The sequence below is a fragment of the Vombatus ursinus genome, unplaced genomic scaffold (genome assembly GCF_900497805.2).
Source record: "Vombatus ursinus unplaced genomic scaffold, bare-nosed wombat genome assembly UNPS02001287.1, whole genome shotgun sequence".
In the NCBI taxonomy this organism is placed as follows: domain Eukaryota; kingdom Metazoa; phylum Chordata; class Mammalia; order Diprotodontia; family Vombatidae; genus Vombatus; species Vombatus ursinus.
The window spans coordinates 19762283-19781104 of NW_020941065.1; the positions used below are offsets into that span (position 1 = coordinate 19762283).

The 18822-nt window shown below is 53.2% G+C and overlaps 1 protein-coding gene and 1 long non-coding RNA gene across 3 annotated transcripts in view; one reads left to right on the plus strand and one right to left on the minus strand.

The window, feature by feature from the left end:
* LIMK2 (LIM domain kinase 2) overlaps nt 1-18822 on the plus strand; it is a 67028-nt gene that overhangs the window by 44030 nt on the left and 4176 nt on the right. For both annotated transcript variants that reach the window (XM_027863814.1, XM_027863819.1), the window contains 11 exons: nt 3205-3314; nt 3684-3872; nt 4258-4363; nt 4976-5172; nt 7089-7275; nt 8410-8496; nt 11757-11888; nt 12480-12536; nt 15800-15865; nt 16527-16701; nt 17688-17743. In XM_027863814.1, the coding sequence (XP_027719615.1) occupies nt 3205-3314; nt 3684-3872; nt 4258-4363; nt 4976-5172; nt 7089-7275; nt 8410-8496; nt 11757-11888; nt 12480-12536; nt 15800-15865; nt 16527-16701; nt 17688-17743 (1362 nt within the window). The remainder of the gene's footprint in view (nt 1-3204; nt 3315-3683; nt 3873-4257; nt 4364-4975; nt 5173-7088; nt 7276-8409; nt 8497-11756; nt 11889-12479; nt 12537-15799; nt 15866-16526; nt 16702-17687; nt 17744-18822) is intronic.
* Nucleotides 1294-17749, minus strand: LOC114044401. The gene is made up of 2 exons (XR_003569228.1): nt 17665-17749; nt 1294-1738 (listed from the first exon to the last, which is right to left on the minus strand). It is a non-coding gene; the product is annotated as an uncharacterized LOC114044401 (long non-coding RNA).

Sequence of the window (18822 nt, forward strand, 5' to 3'; positions counted from 1 at the left end):
GAAATCATTGCTGGTTTGCGGGAAGCCTCCACAGATGTACCAGAGGGCAGACCAGAGCTGACAGAGCCAGCCGTCCCTGGGGGGGACCAGGCAGAGGCCTCTTGGGATGGAGGACAGAGGACAGTTGGGCTTTAAATCAGGACAAGCAGGGAAGGCATCTCACCTCTTAATGACCCAAGCAACACTTTTGCTTCTTTTTGGTGAGGCAGTCGGGGTTAAGTGACTTGCCTAGAGTCACACAGCTAGTAAGTGTCAAGTGTCTGAAGCCAGATTTGAACTCAGGTCCTTCTGACTCCAAGGCTGGAGCTCTGTCCACTGTGCCACCCAGCTGCCCCCCAAGCAGCTCTTTTAAGACTGTCCAATGCTAGTGGGCGCTGGTCGAGGGAGTTTCCTGGGAGAGGAACCCCCCTCAGGGCTTCCTATTGCCAGGAGTCAGAGAGCAGCCTTCCATGATTTCACCTAATGGCATAGGACTGCCTTCTTCTCCAGGCCGGAGTCACTGCCTGAGCGGGAGCTCCTAGCTCGGGAACGTGAAACAGACTACCCTGCAAAGCCAGGGTTTTGAAAGGAGAAGTAGCTCTATGGGGCCTGGCCAGGATAATGACCCGGGTTCGGGTCCCCAGTATTAGCACCGGAGCACTTGGCTACAGCTCTGGCCTAGTGTACTGGTTGAGCAGTTTGCAGGGCCTCAGGCCCCCCTCCCCTCCACTGCCCCTCTCTAGGGAAGTGCCACCCGGTGGCACCATGGCCCTGAGGAGGGAAGGCCTTGGTGTGGTTCAGAGAATAGGGAATAGATTATATACAGCAAGGGAGTGAAGCTTGACCCTTGGCCTTCATTGAGGCTTTCAGTTCTGCAGTTTCTGGAATCCTTTGCTAATGAGCTCGGGAAGGGAAGAGGAGCTGGGGGTCATACACCATGAGGGAAGTCCTGGTTACTAACTCTTAGGGTTATGGGTTTAGAGGTAATAGCGTAGATAGGGAAAGTGTTGGATTTAGAGTCAGCATGGGACTTTCACCTCTAAGCCTCAGTTTGCTCTTCTGTAAAATGGAAATCGATACCTCTACTTCCCACCTCACATCATTGTTGTAATGAGACAATATTTATAAAATGTTTTGGAAACTTTAAAGCACCCTAGGGTCCAGGGTTTCACCTGGCTCCGGGAACTTTTAATATTGTGACAATTGTATTTTAGTAGAATTGATTGGCTTTGCAATTCTTTGATGTTTATTTTGTATATTTAAAAATATGACTTCTAAGAAGGGTCCATGACACCAAAAAGGTTGTAATCTGACTGATCTTGTCAAGTGCTTTTATTTTACAAATGAGAAAGTGGAGACCGGAGAGGTTCGTTCAGTCTCTGCCTAGGCTTCCACAAGTCCAGGATGATGAGTTGGGGACCCAGGCTCTGCTGCTCCCAGCTCTCTGCCCTGCTCGAGGCCTGGTTTTTTTCTGTAAGATGGTGGGAGGCCTCCCTCCCTATACTGAAATCCTTCGCTTCTGTAATGCCAGGGCTCTCTCTGCCGGCCTGTTGTCTCCTTCATTGGGTCGGGGCGATGAGCCGCAATGTGGAGACAGCGTCAGGGTGCAGAGGGGAAAAGAAGCAGCCGCCCTTTCTGATGTCATCTCTGGAAAGGGTGTCTTGGTGTCAATCTGCAAGCTCGTCAGAGTGTCTGGTGGTGGGGGCCAGGCAGGCCAGGTCTGTTGGCTTACCCTCAAGTACAGACTCTAGAAGGGGCTCTGTGGGACAGGTGAAGATAAAGGAAAAAACTACTGCCTTTATTAAGCACCTACTGTGTGCCAGGGACTGTGCTAGACCCTGAGTTGTTGTTGTACTTTGTCCTTGGTTCTCCGGGAAGACCATGACATCAGGGAGGTGAAACCAGGACATGCAAGTGAATTGGATTTAAGTGAGGCGGGGCTGTGCAGAGTCGCCAGCCTCACTTTGTCCTCCAAGCCAGCTGGGTCCAGTGGCCAGATATAGATCAGGGCGACTGGTGATGGCCCCGGATACAGAGGGAGACCCTGGGAATGCAGACAAGGAGACGAGCTCTTTCGTAGGGAGCTTACATCCTAACAGGGAAGAACACAGGTTCACACACATACATACACGCTCACACAGTAAATTCAAACCAGGAAAAGGCCAGGGTTTGGAGGGGGGAGACAAAAGAGCAGTAATTGGGTGGGTGTCAGAAAACAGGAAAGGTTCCGTGTAGAAGGTGGTGCTTGCAGTACCTCCTGAGGCAGAGGTGAGGAGGGGGAGGGCATTCCAGGTGTTGGGGACAGCCAGTGCAAAGGCAGCGAGATGGGAGATGGCGTGCTTGGAGTGGGAGCGGCGTAAAAGGGGGTAATAGCCAATGAATGCACACGGGAAGCCAGAGGTGTTTGGATGGGCTTTTAAGTTTTAGTTGCTTTTAAACTGCACTGAGACTTTTAGGACACCTTGAATCTGATCCTGGAGGATAGTTTAGCTAAGACATGATTCCTGACCTCAAGAAGCTTATTATCTAGTAGGGGGTAAGCTGCCAACACTGATGAACAACAGCATGACCTGGCAAGTGCCTTTTAAGACAGGAGGTATGGCAACGGTGTCAAACGCAAATAGAAAACCTTAGAAAACCCCAGGTTGGCATTAGCTGTGCTGTGTTATGTTGTGAGACAGTTCCCAATCCCATTTTAATCTGGTTCTAGGGACCTGGAGTTTTGCATCTGCAGGCTCGGCACCTCTGAAGTGAGAGGAGGAGGGTCCAGTCACAGAGAACAGTCTGAGGTGTGGAGGCCTGAGCTGCAAGAATCCCCGGCCAAGGAGCTGGGCTTCTCCAGGATGGGCGGTTGGGAGCTGCTGAGGCCTGTCAGGGAGGCCAGAGGCAGGCGTCTGATCCAGGACATGTCTTAAGTGACCTCGGAGACCCCTTCCTACTGAGACTGGGCTCAATATAAGGATATGAGTATTTCCCTCAGTTTGGACCAGAGACCCTTCAGTGAGGCTGGTGGAGTGAACAGGAGTGTCTTGCGACGTCCCTGTGCTTGAACAAGGCACGTCCTGCCCTGTTCTGCTGCTGGGCCTGCTCCTGAGAAGTCAGCGTGCTAAGCACATGACTTAGAGCAAGCCCCTCTTGGCCCTAGGACATTTGGAATGATCAAGGCTCCTGGATAATAGGAGACTTGTCCCATCTCCCTTCCCCCCTTCCTTCCGTCCCACACAGGTAGCTGGAGAATACAAGTATCACCCGGAATGCTTTGCCTGCATGAGCTGCAAGGTGATCATTGAGGATGGAGATGCATATGCCCTGGTTCAGCATTCCACTCTGTACTGGTAAAGTGATGGCAGCTGGTGCTACTTGTCATATGCACTCCACAGAGAATCTGGGGTGGGGGGGGGGAGACGACCTCTGCGTAAGCCACACCCCGCTTGCTCCTCTTTTAAATGACCTGCCTACCTCACAGAATTATTTAAAGAATCAGTTGAGAACATAGAAATGAAATGACTTGGTTGTAACATAACAAGCTTACTGTCAAGTCCACCTCTGCCCAGAGGCCTGAATCCAGAGGTGGCAGAGTGCCTGGGTGTCCCATGGGCCTTGTGGCCTTCCCTGAAAAGGAGTGATGGGGATGGGGATGGGGATTGGCAGGGCCTGTGTGAAGAGAAGAAGAGGCTTGCTCACAGGTTATCTTCTCTGTGCAGTGGCAAGTGCTACAATGAGGTGGTACTTACGCCCATGTTTGAGAGGCTGTCCACGGAGTCCGCCCATGACCAGCTGCCTTACTCCGTCACGCTCATCTCCATGCCAGCCACAACTGAGGGCAAGAGAGGCTTCTCTGTGTCCATCGAAAGTGCCTGCTCTGACTATGCCACCACCGTACAAGTGAATGAGTAAGTATCCAAGACTCCCCAGAGGTGGGCCTGGAGGTTTTCAGAGCCTGGGCAGTTCCCCAGTACCTGCCTGATGGGGAATCCCTCCCCACAGCTGCCCTTCCTGGGCCCCAGGACTTCTTGCCTTCCCTTGCTGTCTGTCAGCCAGCCTTAGGTCTCAGACTTGGAAAAAGCAGAATGGGGCCTGAGGCCTGAAGTGTTGGGTCATGCCATCATACAGGGCAGGCTGTGCTGTCCCGAGAGAGGAGGGAAGAAATGCCCAGGCATCTCTGACCCTGCACAAAGGAAGCCTGTCCTGAATCAACATTCATGGCATCTACATGAATCAGCCTGATGGCTCCTTCGCCCTGCCCTCTTCTCCCATTGCGTTTCTGTCTCTGTTCAGGGTCAGCCGAATGCACATCAGCCCCAACGTCCGAAATGCCATCCACCCTGGGGATCGGATTCTGGAAATCAATGGGACCCCTGTCCGAACCCTGCGGGTAGAGGAGGTATGTATGCATTCTGGAGCCTTCCGCTGTGTCTAGAAAATGATGGCTGACTTCTTGCTAGGGAGTAGGCCCAGATCCTAGAGCTTCCCTCTGTCTCCCTGGTCCGTCCTTCTTCCCCTTTCTGGACTTGGTAATGAGATGGGGATGGGGTGGGGTGGAGTGAGGAAGGGAGGGGAGGCAGCATGGTGGAGTGTAGACCCTTAACATGGGGGTTTAGAGACTTGTGACGTTGGGTAAGTCACTTTCCCTCTACAGGCCTCAGTTTCCTGACTTGTAAAATGGAGAACTAGATGATGTCTAAAGTCTCTCCCAGCTCTAATGTCCTATGATTCTCCTCTTGAGACTTATGATTTCCCACATCCACCTGACTAATCAAAGTACAGAGAAGGAGGGGCCTCTAGTAAGCTTGTTTAGACAGTGCAGGGTCAGCTGCTATGAGACCCAGCCATGAGCCCCCTCTGAGAACTGAAGCCATCCACAAGAGAAGAATGGTCAGCGGTCAGAGGGTCACCTCCCTGTAGCCTGCTCAGCTAGAGAGGGAGGAGAAAGAGAATAGACGAGGAGAGGGAATCCTCTGGAAAGCCAGCCAGCTCACCTTGCTTTCACCTCCAGGTGGAGGACATGATTGGCAAGACGAGCCAGACCCTTCAGCTCTTGATTGAGCATGACCCTGTCTCCCAGCACCTGGATCACCTCCGGTTGGACTCCCGGCTTTCCCCCCATATGAAGACCGTCGGGGTCCCTCATGCCGGGAGCACACTGGACGTTAAGGAGAACCTGGATGGGACACTGCGGAGGCGATCTCTCAGGTGTGGCCCTGACCTGTGCACGGCACTGGGGGACAAAGGAATAGGATCGCTCTTGTTCAGCTTTCACTCTAGAAGTGTGGGAGTAGCCTCTTTAGCAGACCTCCCTTAGTGGTGGTCAGGCTGGACTAGCCAGTCTGGGTGTGATCCCCTGGGGCTGAGGAGCCTTCTAGACAGGACATCCACAGGCTGAGAGTTGGAGAGCCAGGGAAGGAACCTCAGCAGCTCTGGTCAAACTCATCAGCTGACAATCAGTTAAGGAGGATTACTGATTATTCCAGGCACTGTGTCAGGATACAAGCCAAGGAAGGAAAGAGTCCCTTCTTGCACGGAGCTAAGACCAATGAGGAAGACAACAGGACACACATACAAGTGAATAAGCACAAATATATACAAACTAGCTAAATACAAGGTCGCTTAGGAGGGAGGGAGGGAGAAGCTGGGCTTCATACAGAAGACAATGCTTGGTCTACACCTTAGGAGAAAAGAGGCGGCCCATTTGGCTGGATCCTAGAGGGCGGGGGGAACAGTGACCCATGATACTGTGGGGAAAGGCTCTAAAAGCTAAAGAAAGACACTTGAATTTCATCCCAGAGGCCAGGGGGGAGCTGCTCGGGGTAGTTGAGCAGACCCATGGTGAGATCTGAGCTTGTGAAAGTGACTGGTAGCAGTGTGGTAGGTGGACAGGAGGGAGGCCAATCAGGAAGCTGCTCGAATGATTTCAATGGTGATGAGGGCCAAAGGAAGGTGGGAGCTGGGTGAAGGGGCAGAAGGGATAGGGTGCTAGAAAGTGCTGTGAGGTTAGAAGCTGAAAAAGTTGGATTTTGATTGGATATGGGGGTTGGAGAAGAGTGAGGAGTCACAGGTGATGCTGAAGTGAAACACTCAGGAGGCCAGAATAATGGCAGGGCCATTAGCAGAAATGAGGAAATGTGGACGAGGGACGAGTTTGACCAGAAAGACGAATTCTGTTTTAGACATGCTGAGTTTGAGATGTCTCAGGGGCATCCAGTTTGGAAGATGTAGTAGGCAATTCAGGACTGAAGTTCAGGGAAGAGAGGGAGAGACAGATGTGTGAGTGATCTGTATAAAGACGATTGTTAAACCCATGAGCCAGTGAGATTCCCGAGAAGAGGAGAGGGCTGAGGGCAGAACCTTGGGGAGCCCCCGAGTTAGGAGAGAGCCAGGAGAGAGGGGTGTTGGGAAAGCACAGAGAAGAGAAAGAGGCTGGTCAACTATGTCTGACAGTCTGACAGGACTGTGAGGAAGAGGACAGAACAGGCCACAGATTGGGCAGATTCAGGTGAGTGTTGAGATTAGAAACCAGATTGCAAAGAGCTGAGAGCAAGTGAGGCCGGTGAGTGTAGACAGCTTGTCCCAGGGGCTTGGCCGAGGAGAGGGGTAAGACAATAGCTTAAGGGGGACGCTGGGTCTACCAAAGGCTCTTTAAGGATAGGAGAGACTTGAATGTGTTTGAGAGCAGCAGGGAAAGAAGTGATCGGTAGCAGGAGGAGAGATGTTGGGTGCTGGGAATGGGTCAGCGACCCATGGGAAGGGGTTGGCTTTGGTGAGAAAGGCTGCCACCACTTTGGCAGAGACCCCATGAGGGTTGATGTTCTGGGCTTTTGAGATGAAGAGAGTGTGAAAAGAGGGAGGCCACATCTGAAAGGAATCCCTGCTTTACCTGACCCATGCTCTGTCTGCTTCTGCTTGGAGAGCTCCTGGAGGAGAACCTCCCACCGCCCCCCACCTCCCGCCCCCCAGGCAGCCTGCTGCTCTGACTGACATCAGGACTGTTGGCGAGCTGTGCAAAGGCCCAGTCTGCTGACCTTCGGCACGGGGTCTCTCCAGTGGTTATCCTAGCATGTGCCCTGCCTGCCTAGGCCCTAACCCTTGCCCCACCGATCATCCTTCCCCAGGCGCAGTAACAGTATTTCCAAGTCCCCGGGCCCCTGCTCCCCCAAGGAGCCTCTGCTGCTCAGCCGAGACATCAGCCGCTCTGAATCCCTGCGTTGCTCAAGCAGCTACTCTCAGCAGATCTTCCGGCCCTGCGACCTGACCCACGGAGAGGTCCTGGGGAAGGGCTTCTTTGGACAGGCTATCAAGGTGAGGATGCGGGGGGAACGTCATCTGTGCCACCCGTTGGCTCTGTGGGCTGCGTTCAGTTGGGGTAAGCCAACACGAAGTGTGTGCGGTGGTGGGCTAATGCTGCATGTTTGACTGCAACAAGAGAGGCAGCATGTGGAGGCCCTTCCATGCTGAGCCCAGCCACGAAAGGGAGCCATTTGGAAAGAGAAGTGGCATGACTAGCTCTGTGACCCAGCAGGGGTGTGAAGAGTAGGTTGGAGGAGGGAGAAAGGAAAGGCTGCTGGGAGGTGGCATGGTGGGGACAGAGGGGACAGGCCAGGGGCAGAGCTGCTGACCCTTCATTCTCATCCAAATACTTGTTTCCTTGTTTTTCTCAACCTTCTGGTTCCAGCTGGTGAATCCTCACTTAGGCTCACGGAGTGCCTAGAAATGGGAATGCCCATGTCCCATCTGGCTCCGGAGGCCCAGTTACCCCAAGGGCAGCTTTAGTGTCTGGGTCTCAGTGATCCCCTCCCTATTAAATCAGTGATTACTTTATCTAACACCTATTCTGGCGGGGCTAGCAGCCTAGGCGACTAACGCTTGTTTCTCTCCTCCTCCCCTTCTGCACATGGATGGGAGGTGGGGCCAGGTAAGCAGTGCATTCCCTGTCTCTTACGTGCATCTTGTCCCAGAGAAGGGAAGGAGAGGCAAGCATGGCGCCTCCCTGACTCCCTGACTCTCTGGCTCCCAATGCCTGGCTATCCTACAGACCCTGCCCCAAGCAGTTCTGAGTCCCAGCTGACTCCTTTGCCCAGTGGCTGGAATCCCTCTTTGTCTTGGCACATCATGGATTTTCCCACTCCATCCTGTCTTGCTTTCCATTTCCTTTTTCTGGTTCATGGTATTCTATGTAAAACCAATTCTTCAGGGGGAAATGTATATTCCCTGATGGGCCTCCAGACTTCCTGTGTGCTGGCTCTGAATGTGTGCACACGCTCACACCTGATAGCATTCAGAACCTGGGAGGCCCTGGTATAGCGGTTCCCAGCCAGATCCCCAAGGCCCTCGGCCACAGTGTTTCTGCCCAGCCAACTCAAGAAGCCCCTACTAGGGAATTCCCCGGGGATGTCTGCAGTCACTCCTCTGGTCATCCCCTCAATCTTCCAACAGGTGACACACAAGGCTACCGGCAAGGTCATGGTTATGAAGGAGTTGATTCGGTGTGACGAGGAGACACAGAAGACTTTCCTAACGGAGGTATGGAGGGTGGGCCTTGGAGGCCCTGAGAACAGTCCACCTTTTCCTGTTCTAAGAACCAACTACTCAAAGAGTAGGATGGAAATGACCCTCTTCAGGGCAGCATTTATTAAGTGCCAGCTGTGTGCAAGGCTGAGGTACTAAAGAAATAGCCCTTAGCCTGAGAGCTCTAGCCTGTGGACAGGCCCCCTTTCAGCCGTAGGCCTGTGAGGCCGTGACAAACAGATTGGAGGAGACAGTGTGCCCTCAGGGCCGCTGCTGTGTTTGACCTTGACCTTCCTTTCTTGCTTTGTGCCGCTTTGGTCCCCTTCCTGCTCTCTGCTGTCCAGCCTGACTCACCATAGAGTCCAGAGGCCTTCAGGTCCATTCTCCAGGCTGTTGCCCGGGCTGTCGGCTGGGCCTGCAGCCTGCTCCCTTCTCCCTTGTACCTCTTATTTCCTGGGTGTGCAGGTGGCCTTTTGTAGGAGGCCTTTCCTGCCCCATCCCCAGCTGCTAGTGCCCTCGTCCGCCAGATGCCCCCAACCCACATGGGTTTACTTTCTGTTGACTTGTGTTTTGTGTATACCTCTTGATGCAGATGTTGTGTTCCCAAGTAGACCGGGAGCTCCTTGAGGCCTGGGACTGTTTCATTTTTGGTTGTGTGTCCCCAGCAGCTAGCATAGCACCTTGCATATAGTAGGTACTTAATAAATGCTTGTTGATTGATTGCCAGTTGTTTGAAAGACAAATTGAAGAGAAGAAACAAGAAGCCAGAAGACAAATGAGGAGACTGGTTCCCTCACAACCTGAACTAGGTAGTAGTGAGAGCAGAGAGGGGCATAGATGTGGCGATGTAGAGGGAGAAAGGGTGAGATGTGGCAGCTGATCACATAAGGAGGATGTGGGAGAGATGAGGCAATCACCTGGCATGTACTGACCGTCTGCCGTGTGCCAGGCTCTGTGCCGAGAGCCAGGGACACAAAGAAAGGCAGGAGCCAGTCCCTGCCCTCAAGGGGCTCCCAATCTAATGGGGGACAGCGTGCAAACACCTTTGTATGAGCTACAGGCAGGAAGGCGCCAGCATGAGGGGAATCAGGAAGGCAGGACCTTTGCTGAGACAGAAGGGAGGCAGAGCCACCACCCCCCGCCCCAGGCCTGAAGACAGCTGGGGAAACACCTGGAGTAGAGAGCTGGGGGGGCGGGGCCTGGCTCTAGAAGCAGCAGGAGGGTGAGGGTCAAGGGATCCCAGTCCATGCAGCCATGGCGACGGAACGTGGGAGAAGGGTTTCAAGGGCCAAAACAAGCATTTCTTATTTGATCTTGGAGGTGAGAGGGAGCTGATTAAATAGGGATCCATGCTTTAGGAAAATGACTGACAGCTGAGCGGAGGTGGATTCTAGTGAGGGCAGCCCTCTAAAGGGCCCAGCGTGAGATGATGAGGGCCTGCCCCTCAGCACCAAGAGGAGAGAAAGGGCTGTAGTGGAGAGATGTTACAGACGCAGAAATGACCAGGTGTGGCAGCTCATTAGATACAGGGAGTGAAAGGGGTATCCAGATGACACCTACGTGGCCAGCCCAGGTGCCGGGGATCATGATGGTAACCTTGACTATAACAGGAACGTTTGGAAGAGGGGATGGTTTGGAGGAAAGGAAGAGTTCCATTTGGGAAATGTTGAATTTAAGATATAGTTGGAAAGGTCCAAGTGGCAATTGCAGAGGTAAGACTAGACTGGAGGTCAGTGGAGAGGTTCAGACTGGGCAGATCCATCTGAGAATCACCAGTATAGAGATGAGAGTTGAATCCATGGGAACTGATGAGCACTAAGTGAATTAGTATAAAGGGAGAAGAGAAGAGAAGAGGGCCCAGGTCGGAGCCGGGGGGACACCTCCAGTGAGAGGGCTTGACCTGGATGAGAATCCAGCAAAGGAGGCAGAAGGAGTGGTCAGAGAGAGAAGAGGAGAACCAGGAGGGCTGGGGTGGGGAAGGGTATCCCAAAAACCTAGAGAGAAGAGGGTAATCTGCAGCATCAAAGGCTGCAGACAGGTCCAGACTGAGGATTGAGAAAAGGCCACTGGATTTGGCGACTGATTGGTTACTTCAGAGGGAGCAGTGTTGGTGGAATAGTGAGGGAGGAGGCCAGACTGCAAAGAGTTAAGGGAGTGAAGTGGAGATTTCTACTGTAAACTGGCCTTCTCAGGGAGCTTAGCCACAAACAGGAGGAGAGAGATGGAGCTTAGCTAGTGAGGGGTTGTGGGGGAGCTGGGAGTGATGTGATCATGTCTGTAGGCCAAAGCTGGTAGACCAGCAGAAATGCTGCAGAGAAGTAAGATGTGGGGGTGATAAAGGGGCAGTCTGCTGGAAGAGATGGGATGGGCTGAGAAGGAAGACTTGAGGACATCTGCTGAGATCCCGGACCCAGGGACTCCAATTAGGACTGGTGATGCCCTCCCCAGAAGCAGGGCCATGTTAGTGGCAAGGTAGAGCCGGTGCATTCTTCCCTGAGAGCTAAAAGTGGGCCCTGAGATCTCTCTTAATCTTAATCTCTTAATCTTAGGGGGAAGCTGTGGGAGCCGCCAAGGGAAAACTTGGGGACTTTGCTTTGGTGACCCCCTCAGCGCCTGTGGATTCAGTCCTCATCTCTGCTGAGGCTTCTCAGAGTCCTGCCCTGACCTCCCTGTCACCTCCAGGCTGCCTCTCCCTCCTGCTGCCTTGCAGGCACAACCCATGCGAGCCATCCAGTAGACATCTTCAACTCAATGTGTCCAAAACGAGCTTCTTAGCTTGTCCCCTGCCCCCCAACCTTCCCTGTGACTGTAGAAGGCAGAGCCGTCCTCCCAGAGGCTCAGGCTCCCAGCCCAGGAGGCCTCCTCAGCTCCTCACTGTCTCTAACCCCATAGCCTGGCAATTCTAGCTTTGTGACTCGTGACATGGAGGTGTTGGAGCAGTGGGTGGAGCTTTAGGCCTGGAATCAGGGAGATCTGAACTCAAACCCGGCCTTGAGACACTTAGCAGCTGTAGGATCACAGCCTCTGTCTGTCTCAGCTTCCTCAGGTATAAAGTGGTGATGATGACAGTGCCAGCCTGCCAGATTATACAAATGCCAACTAGTGAGTCCCTTGGACAGAAGCAATCCCAAGCTTCCTCTGACAGTCTGTCTTGGTTTTCCTTGTCTGTCAAGCTGCTCAGCATCTAATCCCCAGAGGCGGAAGGGGTGCCCTCCCTCTCTGCCCAGCTGTGCCTGACAAGGCCTCGCCAGCGATAACACTGTCTTGCCTCTCAGGTGAAAGTCATGAGGAGCCTGGACCATCCCAACGTGCTCAAGTTTATCGGGGTCCTCTACAAGGACAGGAAGCTGAACCTGCTGACAGAGTACATCGAGGGGGGTACCCTGAAGGACTTCCTGCGCAGCGTGGTCAGTGTGGAGGGACGGGGTCCCGACGGGTGGGCTCCCGGTAGGCTCTCTTGTGTTAGCTCGCAGCAGCAGCAACCAACATGGCCCTGTTTGGGGTGGGTCCTCACAGGCATCTGATGCTCAGGGCATGTGTGTGGTGGACAGAACGCTGGGTTTGGAGTCAGAGGACCTAGGTTCAAAGCTGGACTCATTAACACTGACAGAAAACTAGTCAGTTTATAACAAACTGCCAGTGTGTAGTGGAGAGAGCTTTATGGGTGCAAGTCCCCTCTCTGTCACTAAAGCTGTCTGTAACCATGATTGTGTTCCTTGCCCCTTCGGGGCCTTACTTTCCTCATCTGTCAAATGAGGAGGGTTGAGATGGCCTGATCTGAGAATCTCAAGCCCTTTCCTGCCCTTGGTCTTCAGCTCTCTCACCTATAATAAGGGGGTTGGGCTAGATGGTCACTGAGCAGCTTCCCTTCCCTCCAGCCAGAAGCCCTTGGGTGGGAATAGGACTCAAGGTAGAGACCAAGCCCCCCCCCCCCCGTACTTGTCCCAATGTGGTGCCAAGGGCCTCCCTTAAGGCTGACAGTCCTTCTTATCCTGCAGGACCCATTTCCTTGGCAACAGAAGGTCAGCTTCGCTAAAGGAATCGCCTCTGGGATGGTGAGTATGTCCAGAGTCACCTCTCGGTTCCTGGCAGACAAGCTGCTGGTGAGAGACTGAAGAGTTGAGACCAAATGCAGCAGGACGCTTGGGTTGACCAGACTCTTTGGCCAGTTCTCCTTCACTTTCTGCCTCCTCTGGGCCTCCCTCGCTTTACTGCCTTAGCAGGGATATCAGGAATCGCCCAGAGAGCAAGGACAGGGTCTTGGGTTTGAGCCCCCATCCTCCAGTGCAGCCTTCCTTCCTCCCTTCTTCCCTTCCTTCCGTCTCCTTCCTTCCTCTTTCACTCCTTCCTACCACCCCCCCTTCCTCCCTCCCTTCTTTCCTTCCTTCCTTCTTTCCCTCCTTCTTTCCTCCTTCCTCCTTTCCTTCTTTCCTCCCTCCCTCCCTTCTTCCCTTCCTTCCTCCCTCCATCCCTTCTTTTCTTCCTTCTTTCCCTCCTTCCTTCCTTCCTCCTTCCTCTTTCACTCCTTCCTCCCTCCCTCCCTCCCTTCTTTCCTTCCCTCCTTCCTTCCTCTTTCCCTCCTTCCTTTCTCCTTTCCTTCCTTCCTTCCTTCCTTCTTTCCCTCCTTCCTTCCTCTTTCACTCCTTCCTTCCTTCCTTCCTTCCCTCCCCCCTCACAGAATGACTCAAGATCAGGAGATCTGGGTTCCGGTCCCAACTCTACCTCTTAGTAGTTTCATGGTTATGGGAGAGGAAGTATGTCCATTCAGAGTCTGATCAGAGGGAGAATCTGACAAGTGCCGTGAGCAAGCCGATTGCTCACAGGGTTCAAGCTGAAAAGGCTTCCTAGAGGAAGCAGTAAATGGGCCGAGCTGTGAGAGATGGGATTTTGACCAGCCCCGTGGGGTGTGTCAGACAGGGACAGTCCACATAGGAGAACCGAAGGGAGCCGAGGCATGAAGGCAGAGGATGGCCAGCCTTATCTGGGGAGCAGGGAGAATCTAAAAGTTAGACTAGCAGGTGGAGCTCACCCTGAGAAAGAGGCTAGAAAGGTGGTGAGCACTGGGCTGAGTGGCTTGTCCAGAGGAGCCATTGAAGGTTGTTGAGCAGGGAAGTGACCTTTATTTCAAGGAAGGCTAATGTGAATGTAGATGAATCTGGTTGGGACAGAGAGATTCATGGCCTGGGCTACCGCTCTGACGGAGGGTGCTAATGATGGTAATGGCAAAGAGAGGACAGAAAGAGAGAATGACAGGGCCTGGGGAGGACGCAGAGTTCCCAGGGTCGAGCAGGAACCCAAGATGATTCAGGTTTCACGCCTGGTGACCAAGAGCGTAGTGATGCTCACAACAGACCTGGGGTGGCTGGGGGGAGGGTGGTGGTGTCTGGTTTTGAATATGTTGACTTTGAGGTACCCATGAGAACTATGTAGCAGGACTGGAGCGTGGGAGACAGACACACGGACAGCCTCACTGGCCTTGGCAACGAGGAGCCGCTGAGGCCTGCTCTGAGAATGACTTCAAGCGCGTGAGCGCAGAGTGCAGGTTTTGAGGCACTTGGGAGTCAGTCGGCGGGGGGTGCAGTGAAAGCGATGAGTGTTGATTCCCCTCCTATCCAAGGCTAGGGGTGCCTGAGTAAGAGCCAGGCCTTGGGGAGGGGAGGGATGCGCCTGATATAAAACAGAAGACAGCCATGCAAACGGTTTTAAACTGAGTGCAAATGGAAGGGACTCGAGGGGCAGTCTCAGGAGAAACCCCCCTTCAGCCAGCCCCAGGTCCAGCACATTGCTGGGTGCTAAGAGCAGACAGAGATGAAAAGCAGCCCGATCTGCCCTCAAGGAGTTTGCAGTCTAGGAGGGGGACAGGTTCTGGCCAGCAAGGATGAGAGAAGCCAGATGGTGAGAGCTGGTACTTTGTGCCAGGGAATGTAGCATACCTTCATGGGGGAGGCCACACCTGGGCTGGAGGGTAAGGAGGCAGGCTGGCCAGCAGGCCCATAGCCAGCAGAGAGGCAGAAATGGGGCATTCCAGTCCTGGAGAGAGGGCGATGAAGGAAGGTAGGCCCGGTGAGGCTGGCCCTGTGGTGCCAGGCCGAGAGGAGTATTGGGGGCGTTTTATCCTGTAGGTGTGGGTGAGCCTGGAGTGGAGGAATGGCGTCGGCCTAGTCAGATCTGTGCTTTTAGGAACATTGTTTTGGCAGTTCTGTGGAGGATGGATTGGAGCGTATTAGGGGCGGGCTGATGAGTTGGGAGCCTCTTCCAGGGGTCTGACTGAAAGGAGACAAGGGATGGGGACACCTAAGCCTGTATGTACGTGGGAGAGGAGCCAGGGCAGAGCGAGAGGTTCAGGATGCACCTTTTTGTGGACGTCTGAGGAAGCCTGGGGACCCCTTTTCAGAAGAAAGCTTTTAAACGTATTATATAAAGAAACTCATTATACTGAAATACCATTATCAAAATATTTTTTAAAAATATCAAATTCTTGTACCCTTTGAAATTGCTCAAGGGGCCCCCAAGTTAAGCCCTCCTGTTCTAGAGGGGTGTTGGAGGAGAGTGGGGAGAGGGGAAGCTATTAATAGTGAGGCCCCATTGGAACATTTTTTAAAATTCATGAAAGAAAACTGAAGGAAGTACCGACAGCCAGAACAGCTTTGAAAGTGAAGCGTAGCTTTTATTATGTACCTTTCTTTTCTTTTCTTTTTTTTTTTTTAAAAGCAAGTGGGGTGAAATGGAGATTTCGTTTCCTGTGGTTCTATGTGTATGGAGATGTTCTTTTTTGGTATTTAAATTGAGAATAAAAAAATTTTAAATATTCAGACAAGATGGAGCATATTCTGAAAAAAGACATGACATACTTTTTATCCTGAGAAGAGGTGGGAAAGCTGAGAGAGGTCCTGTGGATATTATTAGCCAAGTGGCTGGTGAAGTTGTCTGGCCAAAGCGAGGACAGGGTGGGCTGACAGTGCTTGAACCTCTGGAAGAAGAGTGCTCAAGCCCCAGTCAGCTCAGGGGGTGACTGTTCCACGAGGCCTGGCTGTGCATCCCTCAGAACAGGAGTGGGGCACCCCCAGAGGAACCAAGGCTCTGAGGAAAACATGTCCCCAAGAGGCAGTCATGGAGCCAGAGAGCAGGGAGGGCTTGAGGGCCTGGCTTACACTGGCTGGAAATGGGAAGCCATGATCCATTAGCTGAGGTGGAGCAGAGCTGGGATCAGAGAGGCAGATTCTAGGTGGTCGTGCCTTTTGAGAGCCAGCTTCCGACAAGCTTTGACCAGGAGGGCCTGGCCTCCGCTGACATTGCTCACTGCTCCTTCCCATTCTAGGCATATCTGCACTCCATGTGCATCATTCACCGAGATCTGAACTCCCACAACTGTCTCATCAAGCTGGTGAGTGCCCTGGGGGTGAGCCACCCTGCCTGGTGGGGCCTCTGCCTCACCCTGGGGGACGGAGGGGCAGCAGCAGCTCCAGAGGGAGTGCAGAGACGAGGAAGTGCGACACTTTCCCTTCTCAGCTGAAGGGCCAAGCTCTGTGACCCCTGGCTCTGTGTGCCAGGCCTGCTGGGCTCCCTCCTCTGCTGTCTGGTCCCTCTAAGATGCCCATCTCTCCTGCATTCTCCTCCTTTCTCTCCCAAGTTTACGCGAGCTCCCCTCCATGAACCGCCACCTTTTACCCAGATTCTGTCCTCATTTCCGTTTCCATCTCGGGGTCTTCTTCACCAACCCCCATGAGACATGGCATCATGCCAGGCCCTCCTTAAGTGGCCCATAGCCACCTTCAAGAAGCTCCCATGTCATTTTGGAGAGTTCCCTGGCAGCCAGTGACATGGGGTGAGGAGAACACCAGACTCTAGCACTTAGAGCTGGGTGGGGCTTTGGCCTTTCTGCCTCCACTCCTTCCTCTGTAGAGCGGAGGCATAACACTGGCACTGCCCACCTCCCCGAGAGGGCTTTGTAAATGCCCTCAGTGCTCTCTGGATCTGAGCTGTTCTGGGTGGGAACCTGCTGGTCAGCGGGGTCAGTCACAGACCTGCTTTGTGTCTTTGGCCAGGACAAGACTGTCGTGGTGGCCGATTTTGGCCTCTCAAGGCTCATTGTGGAGGAGAGGAAGAAGCCCTGCTCAGAGAAGGCTTCCACCAAGAAGCGCACCCTGCGTAAGAGTGACCGCAAAAAGCGCTACACAGTGGTGGGGAACCCCTACTGGATGGCCCCCGAGATGCTAAATGGTGAGCAGGCTGTGTGGTGGCAAGTGCCTTGGGAGGTCCAAAAGCGTGTGTCCATGTGGGCATTTCCCACCCCATCTCCTTAAAAACCGGAATGTGGCTCCCCCTCATGGAGCAGCTTCCAGCAGCCAGATGGGCAGACAAGCTGCTGCCCTTCCCTCTTTGTTTTCCATTACATGCTGCCCCTGCCTGGTAGAGGGAGTGCCTGCCTACCTGTCTGCTTGCCTGTCTTTCTGTATGTCTGTCTATCTGCCTGCTTGCCTGCCTGTCTGTCTATCTACCTGTCTGCCTGCCTGCCTGTCTGCCTGCCTGCCTGCTTTCCTGCCTGTTTGTCTGCCTGCCTGTCTGTCTGCCTGCCTGTCTGTCTGCCTGTCTGTCTGCCCTGCCTATCTCGAGGAGGCAAGCTCTGGCTCAGCAGTTTTCAAAGCCCTCACAACCCTTTGAGAGAAGGAACTGCAAACATTCTCAGCACCATTCTCCTGCTTGTGGAAGCCTCTCGGTGGCAACAGAGCCAGGGCTGAGTCTTTGTGGGCCAAGCTTTCTTTCCACTTTCAACTCAGGCCTAGGCCCTAGATCTTCTTCCTGGCTGGGACACACTGTCCTAAAGAGCCAGTCCTGGTCCCTACAGAATATTCTCTTGGGGTTAGAAGATTTGGGGCTTTCTAAGCCTGGGCTGCCCCCCATGGGCAGCGTTGTAGAAACAGTCATTTCCATCCCTTTTAAGAAGCCCTTGCCACCTTGGGGGCCAGTGAGCATTTTGCTAAAGAAAGTTGTGCAGGACATCCACTGCCCCAGTGAGCACCCTTCAACCTAGTCCTGAAGGTCAAGACCAAGGTCGCTTGGTTCCTACCCTGGCATCCTTGCCCCTGCTGCTCAGTCTTCACCACCTCCCTGAGATTGAGTTCAAGCCCTGACTTAGAACCTTGGCCCAGACCTAGCTGCAAAAGACAGGAAAAAAGTACTCACCCCTCCTCTTTCATGTTCTCTAGGAAAGAGCTATGATGAGACTGTGGATGTCTTCTCCTTTGGAATAGTTCTCTGTGAGGTGAGTTCAGACCCCAGCTCAGCACGATGCAGTGAGGGGCAGACCCTGGCTTGGGTACCTTCCTCAGGATGGCCAAATAAGACAGACTCCCTGTCCTCAAGGAGGTTAGATCCTGTGAGAGATAGACATACTTGAAGCAATAGCCAATAACACACTTTCATTGATGTGGCCACTCTTTGCCAGCGCAGGTTGCAGCCCATCCTTTTGATTCAACAGATACTTATTACAAGAAACGCCCTGGGCTAAGTGCTGGGGAGGCCAGGATGAAAAGTGCGAGAGGCAATGAGGGTGTCCCAGTAGACACTGGACTGCTGGCCTTGGAATCAGGGAGACCTGGATTCCCATGCTCCCTCATGGTTTGCCAGTTCAGCACTAGAATCTGGAGCCTTCTTGGCCTATTGCCAGGCACACCTACCCAAGCTTCCCTCTCAGCCACCTTCTCAGGTCCTGCTCATTTGCTGCCAAAGGCTGAGCTCGCTCCACATTTGTGATTTCACCTGAGCTGGACCCTCACTATTGTCCCCTGGGACCTGGGTGGTGGCATACTTCTCTATTCTCCCCTAGGCGACAGTCTCCATTGCACCTAAGCCAGAAGTCCTCCTCCCTCCCTCCAAACCTCTCTGCATACTCCCTACATTCCTCCTGGACTTGAGTCTTTGATAAAGAGTTGGGCTAAGCTCTCCAGACCTAACGCCTTGTCTGGGAGTTGGGCACCTCCATCACCCCCTCTCTGTTTCTCATCTTTAGTTTCTCTTCATCCACTAGCTCCTTCCCTAATATCTAGGCCTTCCTCATCCTTAAGAAGAAAACAAAAAACAAAAAACCCTTCTCACCCTTCCCCTTTCTATCTTCCTCAGATTATGATCCAATATCTCTTTTCCATCTCATAACTGAACTCCTGGAAAGGATGTCTGCTTTTGTCACCTCTCCCTTCCTCACACGTCCCATTCACTCCTCAGTCCCTGGAAATCAAACTGCAGAAGAGTCACTCAGCTGAAATCATTGTCTCCACTGTTGCCTGTCATCTCTGAACTGCCCAATCCCTCTCCTGTTGTCAGTCGTCCTCCAGACCTTCGAGC